General features: G+C 36.9%; 1 protein-coding gene across 1 annotated transcript; it reads right to left on the bottom strand.

The window, feature by feature from the left end:
- Window positions 1-277: 277 nt before the first annotated feature.
- On the bottom strand, window positions 278-13664 carry LOC128551634 (uncharacterized; the record flags this gene model as incomplete). The annotated part of the gene is made up of 5 exons (XM_053532531.1): window positions 278-1429; window positions 6117-6261; window positions 7114-7219; window positions 8540-8623; window positions 13560-13664. Coding segments are annotated over 5 exons (719 nt in total), but the record flags the coding sequence as incomplete, so codon positions are not given.
- Between the last annotated feature and the right edge of the window lie 153 nt (window positions 13665-13817).

Below are 13817 nucleotides of genomic sequence, written 5' to 3'. Positions count from 1 at the left end.
ATCCTCTCTGAGCATCCTGTCTGGCACCAGGGTAAAACCTTCCTAAATCATGCTGGATTGCTTCCTAACCTGAAAGACTTCTTCACCTCAAGCAAGGTTTCAAACATACAGCAGTGAGGGACATGTGATAAAAAGGCTGTGACCCTAACCACTTGGCCAAAGAGGTCCCTGTATTTTGTGCAAGATGTGTCAAAAAAAATGGGAAAAAGAAGTGTATTATTGTGTAAAACTTGTGATAAAAACAACAGGAACAAGAATATCATGTAGGTGTTTAAAAAGCTGTATTTTGTTGTACTTTTGATTTTTTTTTTGTACATGTACTAATAAACATTTTTTGAACTGCAACTCCACAGAAAGCTTGTGTATACCAGCATACCAAAAAGTACAAAGCATCAATATCTGTATTACTGTTCTATTTTTCTGCAATATCTTTGATCATCTAAGTTCTACAGAAGTAAAGTTAACATTACAACCTGTATCACAGTCTAATTATTCTATAATACAGTTCTCTATACACAAACTCGATTCACATTTGAAACACATTTCTCAATGACTCTGCTACAGATCAGTCTAACACTGCATTGTACTTTTGTCTACTAATTCAAAATCCAAATTATTCTATAATACAGTTATCTATGTGTGATTTCAAATCCATATTTGAAATACCCTTTTCAAATACTTTGTTACAGATGGGGCAAGTTGCTAATTTATTTTCTTCCTCTTCCTTTTTTGTTGCCATTTTCTTCAATGTTGAAAACAGTGTGGCCTGTTTTGGCCTTTTGTTAGGCTGAGAACTTGCTTTATCATCTAAACGTCTTTTCTTTGAAGAAATATTGTTAAAGTATGAAGAAACTTTATCACTTAGCAGACTTTTGGTCAACTAGGTCTTTGGACTTAACAGATGGCTTGAAAAAGTTTTTTTTATAGTTACTGGAGGTGTCAGAGCTTTTGTTAAAAATTTAGACTTAACTGGTGCAACTTCCTGCACTATGGTCTTCAGAGTATCTGAGTTCGATCCATTTGGCACAGTAGTTTGTTCTGAAGAAGTTGATTGGTCCAAATTTTCAGAAGGGTTTGAATACTGCTTAAGCCGGTGTTAGGGGGCGTGGGCAGTGTAGCATTTTCCATTACTGCTCATGAACAGACTCGATCAAACCGAGTCTGCAATTTTCACTGTTTGCATTGTTCTCGGTGCTTCCGAGGGATCTACTTTCCAGATTTTATTGAGTAACTGAGTCACTCCTGAAGACTGTGATAGTCCATTTTGTGATGAAGGGGTACTATTTACTTGCTGAGATAACTGGCTTCCTTGGAAGAGTCCATGCGCATTGGGAGATTGTCCATTCATAATCTGTGACATCAGGAATGTTTGGGAGAGTCCATTATAAGCTCCTTGACTTGAAGATAAGTACTGGGACATTTGTGGTTGCTGAAAATATGAAAAAATACTCAAATTTCTTTTTTTCAGGTATAAAAGTCGATGGCAATCTATACCTCAGTATCATGGAAAGAACCACTTAAACTACTGTGGAATTATTTATTTCACTGGCATATATAAGTGGTCGTTTCGCTGGGAAATGCATCTGAGATTTTCATAATTTAAAAGATAAAACAAAGAATTTTTTTTACTGGGATTTCATTTACTAAAGTGGGATGGCACAATAACAAAATCTATAAAAACAAGTGAATGAAGTATTGCCATGCAATACAAAGTCCCCTTCTGGAAGGCACCTTATTGTTTCTACTGCAGTATAATTATGAATTGATATATGTCAATGATGTATAAACAATATTGTACTGTATATACAATATGTTATAACAAAACACTTGGATTAAAATTTGCATACATGATAAACCTATAGTTGCTTTCATATGTATTTATTTTGGCTAATTATGAAGAAGTCCACACAAAACTCTTTACCAGGTAGGGACAGGTCAAAATACATCTAAAAATTCAATGTAACATGCATGTTGTACCACAGGAAAGTGGTCTTGACTTTTCCCTACAGCCAGTACTAAAAAAGTAACAATATAATCTATTTAAAGTAAACAATAAAGGAGGTAATTCTTAAAAAATGGTGCCTTGTGGCAATGAACATCTGTGCCAAGTACATCAAAATCTCCATGCATGGAGAAGAAATGCTCTGGACAGTCATTCCTAAATTTAACCTTTGACCTCTAAGTATGACCTTGACCTTTAAAAACCTAGCGACCTGGTCCTTGCGCACAACAAATGCGTCTCATAGTGGTGAACATTTGTGCCAAGTTTCATCAAAATCCCTCCATGCATAACAAGAGGGCCAAGTGGCCTGGGTCGCTCACCGGACAAGCCAATGAGGCACTATGGTTGTAGGAGAACAGTTAATGACTGAAAATGTTATTTGAACAATTTTGGTAGAGGACCACCCAAGGATCATTCCTGTAAAGTTTCCTTAATTTGGCTCAACAGTTTCACAGGAGATAATGGTGCAATATAGGCTCAGCCAACCCGGTTGGGCCCACACCCTCAACATCTCGACCAAAGCAATCCTTGATGAAAATCATAATTCATATTTTTTTTCTCCAGGTTCAAATATCATGTCTTCTATTTTTTATGAATTTTTTAAATCAAGAGTTTTTCCTATATAAGTCTATGTAAAAACAAGTATCCCCTGGGGCGGGGACAATCTTGACCCCAGGGCCATGATTTGAACAATCTTGGTAGAGGTCAACTAGATAATGATATACACCAAATATCTAAACTCTAGCCATTGTAGTTTCAGACAAAAAGATTTTTAAAGATTTCCCTCTATAATTCTATGTAAAACAAGTAGCCCCTGGGGCAGGGCCAATTTTGACTCCAGGGCCATGATTTGAATAATCTTTGTAGAGGTCCACTAGACAATGCTACATACCAAATATCTAAGCTCTAGTCATTGTGGTTTCAGATAAAAAGATTTTTAAAGATTTTCCTATATAAGTCTAGGTAAAAACAAGTAGTCCCCAGGGTGGGGCCAATTTTGACTGCAGGGCCACGATTTGTATATTCTTTACCTAGAGGTCCACTAGACAATACTACACACCAAATATCTAAACTCTAGCCATTGTAGTTTCAGACAAAAAGATTTTTAAAGATTTTCCTATACAAGTCTATGTAAAAAAACAAGTAATCCCTGGGGCAGGGCCAATTTTGACCCTGGGGCCATAATTTGAACAAATTTTCTAGAAATATCGGTGAGGTGAGTTAAACAAGTTTGGTGAACATGCAAAAATAATAAAAGCGCTATCGTGAACACAAGGCTAAAATCTGCAATTTTAGCCATTTCAGGGGGCATAACTCCAACACCCATCGTGCAATATGGCTGGTTTTCAAAAGGAACCGAGATCTAATAGAGATACAAGTTTATGTGCAAGTTTGGTTCAAATCAAATAAAATGAAAGCGCTATCGTAAAACACAGCTCAATTGTGCAGATTTTAGCCATTTCAGGGGGCATAACTCCAAGACCCATCGTGCAATATGGTTGGATTTCGAAAGGAACCGAGATCTAATAGAGATACAAGTTATGTGCAAGTTTGGTTCAAATCAAATAAGAAATGAAAGCGCTATCGTGAACACAAGCTCAATTGTGCAGATTTTAGCCATTTCAGGGGGCATAACTCGAAGACCCATCGTGCAATATGGCTGGTTTTCGAAAGGAACCGAGGTCTAATAGAGATACAAGTTATGTGCAAGTTTGGTTCAAATCAAATAAGAAATGAAAGCGCTATCGTGAACACAAGCTCAATTGTAGACGGACGACGGACAAAAGAACATACTAAAAGCTTCACCTGACTTTCAGTCAGGTGAGCTAAAAAAGAAATGCTCGAGACATAGACCTTTGGCCTCTAAGTGTGACCTTGACCTTAGACTTAGAGCTCAGGTTTTGCAAATGACATGCTGTCTCATCCTGGGAAATATTTGTACCAACTGATATTTAAATCATGCCTTGCATGACAAAGTTATAGACCAGACAGGAAAAAATCCTATTGACCTTTGATCTCAAAGTGCGATCTTGACCTTTAAGCCAGGGTTCTTGGTGTTGGGCATGACATGTCATCTCATCATGGGGAACATTTGTGCCAAGTAATATTAAAATCCCTTAATGAATGGGAGAGTTATGGACCAGACAGGAGAAAAGCACCGTTGAACTTTGACCTTCAATAATTAACCTGTGACCTTGACCTTTGAGGTAGGGGTCCGGGTCTTGCGCATAACACGTCGTCTCATCACGGGGAACATTTGTGCCAAGTGAAATTAAATTCCCTTAATGAATGACAGAGTTATGGACCGGACACAAAGCAGACCCTGTTCATGCCATGCTAACAGTTAACTGTCAAGAAAACTGAAAAGTAGTAACACAAACTGACTTCCTTTCTATGGAATGATATGATTCATTTTGTTTGCCATACATACATGAATATGCACGACATAAACAACTATAATTAATCCCAGTCATAACTTAATTGTCATTGTTATGTAAAAGGAAGCTTAAGTACTCTCATGAGACTTTTTAACTGCAAAAGTAGTTTCCATTTTTTGTTACAAGTTGCTCACACTCGGCCCATTAACCCAGTTCCAACATAGGGAGCTTAACTTAACAAGAGCTGTCATAGGAGACAGCGTGCTCGACTATTTTGATGCTGGATAGTGAAACTGGGCACATCTGAGGAAACTAGGACTGTCACTAGAGTGTTTAATGACTCCAGTTGTGGATGAAGATATTGCACAATAGCCTGAGTCTATGTCAAAAATATCAACTTAAAGTAATAAGAGAGGTAAAGATAAAATGTATTAAAACACTATATAAGTATATCCTAAGCAAAATTGGGCATAATTCATTAAATACTGGTGCCAGAGTTATGCAGGTTGTGTCATATAGTGTGGGTGATGATGTTGAACAACTATTGAAGTTTGAATCAAATTCATTCAGTAATAACAGAGGTAGAGTGAAAGTGCACCAAAACTTTAACCTGAAATTCTAAGTAAAAAGGGAAAAAATTCATGAAAAAATGGTGCCAGAGTTATGCATCTTGTCTTATATGATGTGGGTGATGATGTTGAACAATCGTTTAAGTTTGAATCAGATCCATTCAGTAATAATAGAGATAGAGAAAAAGTGCATAAAACTTTAACCTGAAATCCTACGTAAAAAGGGGAATAATTCATGAAAAAATGGTGCCAGAGTTATGCATCTTGTGTTATATGATGTGGGTGATGATGCTGAACAACTATTTTAAGTTTAATTCAAATCCATTCAATAATAACAGAGACAGAGTGAAAGTGCATAAAACTTTAACCTGAAATTCTAAGTAAAAAGGGGAATAATTAATGAAAAATGGTGCCAGAGTTATGCATCTTGTCTCATATGATGTGAGCAATGATGCTGAACAACTATTTTAAGTTTGAATCAAATCCATTCAGTAATAACAGTGGTAGTGAAAGTGCACCAAAACTTTAACCTGAAATTCTAAGTAAAAAGGGGAAATAATTCATGAAAAAATGGTGCCTGAATTATGCACCTTGTGTCATATAATGTGGGTGATGATGTTGAACAACTATTTTAAGTTTGAATCAAATCCATTCAGTGATAACAGAGATAGAGTGAAAGTGTATCAAAACTTTAACCTGAAAATCTAAGTGAAAAGGGGGGATGATTCATGAAATATTGGTACCAGAGTTATCGCCCTTATGTCAGATGATGTGGATGATGATGAGGAATAAGTATTACAAGTTTGAATTAAATCCATCAAGTAATTACAGAGATAAGTTGAAAAAAGAGAAAGTGCACCAAAACTTTAACCAAGGTGAGGACGTGGAAAGACGCCGACGCCGGGGCGAGTAGGATAGCTCTCCTTATACTTCGTATAGTCAAGCTAAAAACAGATTTTTTCTTTTAACTGCTGTGTACAAAATATTTAGACAAGGATTTTGCTTCTTTTTTATTGTAAAAGACAATTGCTAACCTTTTAGTGTCTTTATCATTAATATCATTCTTCTGTCTATTTTTTACTTGGTGGGGAGGGTGTGGTTATTGCTTAAGAAGTGATAGAAAGACTTCTGAATATTAACAAACTAAAAATGCTATGTAAAACATACAGACTGCTGAACTTTCTCAATAAATCTCTGTTCCTTTAATGCTGTCTCCACCTCTGGAATGAGGAGCTGTGGGAATCGTATTCCTACAACACGTTCACCATCGTTCAACTTCACAGGTACAACTCTTAGTGATGATTCTGATTTACTGAAAATGATGAAACAGATGGTAAAAAATCTTACTGAATGAAGACAGTAATATATCTCATAGTCAATTTACAGATCAAAGTCCTGTAATTGACCTACTACCAAGAGCTGTCACTAATGGTGACAAATGCCTCCCACCCCGCCCCCCACAACCCCCGCGCAGCTCCTTGACCTTTGACCTGGTGACCCAAAGTCAGAAGGGGTCGTGTACTCATAAGTACTATCAGCATGTAAAGTTTGAAGGTCCTGGGTGCAGTGGTTCGCGAGTAAAGTGCCTTCATGCAAAAAGTTAACATTGTGGCGAACGAACTAACTAATGAACGGACGAATAGTTGAAAACTAATATGCCTCCCTTCGGGGGCATAACAATACAAGAGGGTCATTATGACCATATATAGCTCACCTGTTAAATTTGGCCTTTGAATCATCCAGCTAAACAGTCTGATTAAGTTTCATGAAGATAGGGTAATAAATGTGGTCTCTACAATGTTAACAAGCATTTCCTTTGATTTAAGTGATGACCTATTTTTTGACCCCACATGACTCGGTTTCAAACTATGGAACCTGTGATGGGATCTGGCTAGTTTTTGAAAGCAGCCAAGATATTATGCCAATACAAGTTGTGTGCAAGTTTGATTGAAACTGATTGCAAAATGTAGCCTCTATCTATCTATAAAATTTCTGACAATCTGGAGTACATTTCTGCTTTTATGAATTCGAGAACTGTTATCAGCCCAAATTTATATTTACTACATTTTCACATTCAGGCTAGTGCTTATTCTGATCAATGTGAAATCAAATTTTGACAAAAGACAAATTTTAAGTTTGTTCCTGAAAATATTTCATTCCTTACCTGAGATTTAACTGTGTAGCATTCCTATTCAGGGTAGTTTCAAGAATATTCATAAAAGTTACAATACTTCCACACAGCAGATGTAGACTGTAACATCGGCTTCCAACTGAAAATAAAGGCATAAAGTTAAAAATACTTCCACAGAGCAGACATAGACTGTTATATCTCCTTCTGACTGAAAATTAAATCACAAAGTTAACAAGACTTCCACACAGCGGGTGTGAACAGTAACATCTGCTTCCGACTGGAAATAAAATCACAAAGTTAACAAGACTTCCACACAGCGGGTGTGAACAGTAACATCTGCTTCCGACTGGAAATAAAATCACAAAGTTAACAAGACTTCCACACAGCGGGTGTGAACAGTAACATCTGCTTCCGACTGGAAATAAAATCACAAAGTTAACAAGACTTCCACACAGCGGGTGTGAACAATAACATCTGCTTCCGACTGGAAATAAAATCACAAAGTTAACAATGAAGTAGGCTTAACATCTGCTTCTGACTGAAATAAATCATAAACTTTACAATACTTCCACACAGCTGATGTAGACTGTAATTTACTTTAACTGAAAATAAAATCACGAAGAAAACTATCTTTCATATAGCAAACATAGACTCAACATTAGCTTCTGACTTTAAAACAAGTTCAAATACTCTGTGATATACCTGGTGTGTATGTTCATTTATTGACATGGCCAGGGGCCTCCGTGGCCGAGTGGTTAGAGTCGTTGACTTCAAACCATTTGCCCCTCATCGATGTGGGTTCGAAACCTCATTTGGGGCATAGAATTCTTCACGTGGGGAAGCCATCCAGCTGACTTACGAAAGGTCGGTGGTTCTACCCAGGTGCCCGGTTGTGATGAAATTGTGCATGGAGGGGCAGCTGGGGTCTTCCTCCACCATTAAAAAGCTGGAAAGTCGCCATATGACCTAAAATTGTGTAGGTGCGATGTTAAACCCAACAGAATAAAACAGACATGGCCAGATACACTGGCAGAGTACTCAATCTTCTTCATGCTGGTCAACAGTAAAGTCTGATGCAAGGTAAAATACCCTATTAAACAGGACCTCTAAGTTAGCTTAAAGTTTGAGTCATTTTACTGTGAAAAGTAATAGATCCTTGGTCTCCAGTTTGGTGTCTTGTTAGATGGCCAAGTTGGGTTTAAAAAAAGTTTAGGTAAATTAGGTTAATTGTATTGTGACCTCCAAGTTTTAATGATGGGAAAAGCCCAAGGTGTCCCATCAAGTATTTTTTCAGGCTCATGCATGCGTCAAGAGTAGAAGTACAGAAATTCTATAAGCCAGCTGAGTTTCTTCATTACATGAAACTATACTACATAAGATTCAAACCAACAGATGTTGTAAATAGTTTGACAGTAGGGGAAGACAACCACCAGTTCAGTGAAGTACCTGGAAACCTTACCTTTACAGAAGTCTCTATTCTTACAATGAGAACCATGCACACAACTTGTCTTTGTTATTTCATACTGTTCTTTCCAGCCTTTCTCTGAAATAATAAATCTTCCAATTAGTTGTGCTTTATAAATGGTTTTGAACAAAGATATGTGATATTAATGTTCCTTGAAAGTGTAGGACAAACCAAAATCTGTTCTGCAAAAAGCATTAATGACTGTCCCTGTCACAATAATGTGGGTATTTTTGTCTAGCTTTTGATCTGGCAACAGCACATGAAAATCTGTGTGAAATTACAATATCACAGCCACTTAATACTTAATTTAAAACTATTTTGAACTCTGTGTCAGTAACGTAATGGAAAGAAGTCCAGGCTATTTTACGTTTGTTCTACAACCTTACTGTGGAGAGCTAAACTTGTTTGCTGTACCAAGGCTTTTGCTCTATATAAGATTAAATTCAGTTGTGAAGAACTGTTTTTTTTTATAAAAACATCTTCCTTTTTAATCAGGTATTTTCTCTCCAAACAATCAATTATTTTGTATTTGGTTGTGTTTTCTGACATAATACTTGCTAATGTTTAATGTCCATACCTAATGTTAAATTTTCAAGCTGCACTGTTAAAATAAGGTAAAAATAAATGTAAGCTTCAATCTACAGAAAGTTACAATCTAATGAGAGCTGCAATCTACAGGGAGCTATGAGCTACAATCTACAAGAAGCTAGGAGCTACAATCTACAGTGAGTTCAAATTTGTTGTGAGCTTCCATCTACAGACAGTTGCAATCTAAAGTGAGCTGCAATCTACAGTGAGCTATGATCTACAGGGAGCTACGAGCTACAATCTACAGTGAGTTAAATCTTAAATGAGATACACTCAATAGGGAGCTACAAATTACATCTACGAGCAACAGGAAGCTACAATCTACAGAGAGCTATGAGTTACATTTACAGTAAGCTATGAGTTACATCTACAGTGAGCTACCAGCTGCAATCTACAGACAGCTAAGAGTTACATCTACATTGAGCTATGAGTAACATCTACAGTGAGCTACGAGCTACAGGAGGCTACATTCTACAGTGAGCAACAAGCAAATTCGATGAATTGGTATCCCCCACCGAAAGGGTTTGTGGTGAGGAATGGCAAAAAAATATATCCGGCAAAAAAGTTAAGGATGTTAATAAGAAGCAAATAATTCCATTAGTAAAAATCAATTTAAACAGAAAACAAATGTTTAATTAAAGAGTACATAATAAATGTATGATACTTTGATCCTGACTAAAGAATTTATTTTGAATGGGATATGCTTACTGTAATAAGCTTAGCTTTTAAAATTAAATGCAGTTAACTGAAATGTGAGCTTGAAGTTTAACTGGAACGAAATACTGTCTTTGAGTGGTTTGGCACCAGGTGTTGCTGTTTAACAAGTTCTTTGAACTTAAAAGAATAGATGTCCTTAAGAGAACACAGGTAAGATATCTTGAACATGGCTGAGGGCAAGGTTTGTGCAGTCACAACTTAACATGTTGAAGGTTTGAACATTGTAAAAAAAAATAACAAGAGGGCCATGATGGCCCTATATCGCTCACCTGTTATCATTGCACTTGAGGACAAGAAGGTCCTCAGAAAAAATATCTAAGTCCAAAGGACAGGAACAACAAAGTAAGAAATTTAACCAAACAGAAAAACAAAATTCTTACAAGGTACAGATATGTCAAAATACACCTAAAAATTCGAGGTACCATCCATGTTGTACCACAGAAAAGTGGTCTCGGGTTTTCCCTACGACCAATAATCAAAAAGTTACTAAAAATAAGCTATTTATAGTAACGTAAAAGGGAAGTAATCTAAAAGAAAATTATTGTAAGTGAACAAAAGAAGGATCTGCCAAATAAATCTGTTGACATAAATGAAATTTCAGATCAGTATCTTCATTAGTTACGGAGATATATCCATTTTAATTTGAAATAAAGGGAGGTAATTTGACATAAAATCAGTCCATAGTTATCTACCCTGATTGGCTCAGTCCAACTAATGACAATAATGAAATTTCAAATAAGTCCTATAAGTACTTACTGATATAAATCCATTTTGACTACAATCAGGGGAGGTAATCAGATAAAAAAAATAACTCTGGAAACTACGATTGGATCTGATTTGTCAAGGAATCCAGGATTTATTGTTGTTGAAGATATTTTGGAAGTTTGTATCAAATAAAACCATAAATGAAGTCTCTATATGGCTGCAAAAGCCAAAATAGCCAATTTTGGACCTTTAAGGGGCCATAACTCTGGAACCCATGACGGAATCTGGCCAGTTCAAGAAAAGAACCAAGATCTTGTGGTGATACAAGTTGTGTGCAAGTTTGGTTAAAATCAAATCATAAATGAAGTTGCTATTGTGCAGACAAGGTAAAAATAGCTAATTTTGGTCCTTTCAGGGGCCATAACTCTGGAACCCATTAGGGGATCTAGCCGGTTCAACAAAGGAACTGAGATCTTATGGCAACACAAGTTTTGTGCAAGTTTGATTAAATTTAAATCATAAATGAAGCTGCTATTGTGCAGAAAAGGTCAAAATAGCTAATTCTGGCCCTTTCAGGGGCCATAACTGTGGAACCCATAATGGAATCTAGCCAGTTCAAGAAAGGAACCAAGATCTTATAGCGATACAAGTTGTGTGCAAGTTTGGTTAAAATAAAATCATAAATGAAGCTGCTATTGTGCAGACAATGTCAAAATAGCTAATTCTGGCCCTTTCAGGGGCCATAACTCTGGAACCTATAATGAAATCTGGCCAGTTCAAGAAAGGAACCAAGATCTTATGGTGATACAAGTTGTGTGCCAGTTTGGTAAAAATAAAATCATAAATAAAGGTGCTATTGTGCAGACAAGGTCAAAATAGCTGATTTTGGCCCTTTCAGGGGCCATAACTCTGGAACCCATAATGGGATCTGGCCAGTTCAAGAAAGGAACCGACATCTTATGGTGATACAAGTTGTGTGCCAGTTTGGTAAAAATCAAATCATAAATAAAGCTGCTATTGTGCAGACAAGGTCAAAATAGCTGATTTTGGCCCTTTCAGGGGCCATAACTCTGGAACCCATAATGGGATCTGGCCAGTTTAAGACAGGAACCAAGATCTTATGGTGATACAAGTTGTGTGCATGTTTGGTTAAAATAAAATCATAAATGAAACCACTATCGTGCAGACAAGAAATTGTTGACGACGCACGGACGGACGACGGACGAGGGGTGATCACAAAAGCTCACCTTGTCACTATGTGACAGGTGAGCTAAAAAAGGAATGGAAATAGATATATGTATATGTATATATATTTATTTTTTCGGGGGTGGGGATGCGGGGGAACGGGAGAGGAAACAAACTTTCACATGTTGATTATAAATATTGATGGAAAATTAAAAATGAAAACAAACAAAAAAGGGTGAAGGTGGGGGAGTGGTGGGGGGGGGGGGGCAGAGAATTCATGATCAGTGATGGGCATGACTGGGTGGAGGAGTGAGGTGGAGGAATGGTACAACTTGCATGTTAATAAATAATCATGGAAGGTTTGGAAAAAATCTAAAATAAGAAATGAAAAAAAAAAATTTTTTTGGTGGGGGGGGGGGGGGGGGGGGGGGAGGGGGTGTGACCAAGGCAAGTGGGTGACCAGGTGTGGGTGCACAACTTCACATATTTATAATAAATGTTCACAGAAAAGAATGAAAGAAATTCGATGAAATTCTGCCAAATGGTAAGTTTGTTATGTACAAATATGTGGATTTTCAGACAATTAAAGGGCAATAACTCTTAATTTACAAATAAATCCGAACGAAATTGTGTGTGCACAACCACATTATAGAGCTCTAAATTCTGTTAAAGTTTCATAGTTCAAGATCAAATATATCAAAAGTTATGATGCAGAAATTGCCATATCTATAGTACCCTATATAGTTAACACTAGAAACTTCTAAGGGCCATAACTCTGGTGTTACTTGGGCAATCTGTCTGAAACTTGATAGGCCCCATAACCTCATAGTGGTGAACATGTATATGAAGTTTGTTTGAAAAAAAATCTAAAATAAGGATTTTTTTTGGGGGGGGTGAGGGGGTGTCGGGAGGGGGAGGGTGTGATTAAGGTAAAGGGGTGACCAGGTGTGGGTACACAACTTCACATGTTTACAATAAATGTTCATGGAAAAGAATGAAAGAAATTTAATGAAATTCTACCAAATGGTAAGTTTGTTATGTAGAAATATGTGGATTTTTATACAATTAAAGGGCAATAACTCTTAATTTACAAATAAATCCAAATGAAATTGTGTGTACACAACCACATTATGGTGATCTAAATTCTGTTTGAGTTTCATAGCTCTAGGTCAAATATACCAAAAGTTATGATGCAGAAATTGCCATATTTATAGTACCCTACATAGTTAACACTAGAAACTTCTAAGGGCCATAACTCTGGTGTTACTTGGGCAATCTGACTGAAACTTGACGGGCCGCAAGAACTCATAGTGGTGAACACGTATATTAAGTTTTAAATAAATATTCCCAACCATTTCCTAGATATGGCTCCGGACGGACGGAAGGACGGATGGACAGAAAGACGGAGGGAAGGACGGACAGACGGACAACGCCAAAACTATATCCCTCCGACTTTCGTCGGGGGATAACAATTACATCTACAGTAAGCTTTGAGCTACAAGGAGCTTAAATTTACATAGTGCTACGAGTTACATCTACAGTGAGCTATGTGTTACATCTTGTGTAACAGTGAGTTACTAGCTACAACCTACAGAGAGCAACAACCTACAGAGAACTGCAGGGAGCTACAATGTACAGTGAGCTATGAGCTACAATTTACAGGGAGCTACAATCTACAGTGAGTTCTTATTTGCTATGAGGTTCAATTGACAGTGTGCTTCAATTTACAATGAGTTACAATCTACTATGATTTACAATGTACAGTGAGTTACAATCTATAGTTAGCCACAATCCCCAGTGAGTCTCGATCTACACTAACCTGCATCAGCTTGATCTATTCTAGAGTATCTCTGCATCAAATCTGTTTTCTCCTCTTCAAAGTATGATAACCCAGTGTTAGGTCTGAAACAAAGAGAAATGAACACTTCAAATTATCTTTACAGTTATTAGTTATTTACAAGCTGCATCAAAATTAAGATTCCCTAAAATAACTCTGGAAAAATATCACTTCTGGTACCTGGGACAACTGTATCTTAAGGGCACTTCAGAGTGATAATGATGTACAGAAGACACACTG

This window comes from Mercenaria mercenaria, unplaced genomic scaffold, assembly GCF_021730395.1.
Source record: "Mercenaria mercenaria strain notata unplaced genomic scaffold, MADL_Memer_1 contig_1403, whole genome shotgun sequence".
NCBI lineage: Eukaryota > Metazoa > Mollusca > Bivalvia > Venerida > Veneridae > Mercenaria > Mercenaria mercenaria.
This window is presented reverse-complemented; position numbering and strand designations above follow the sequence as displayed.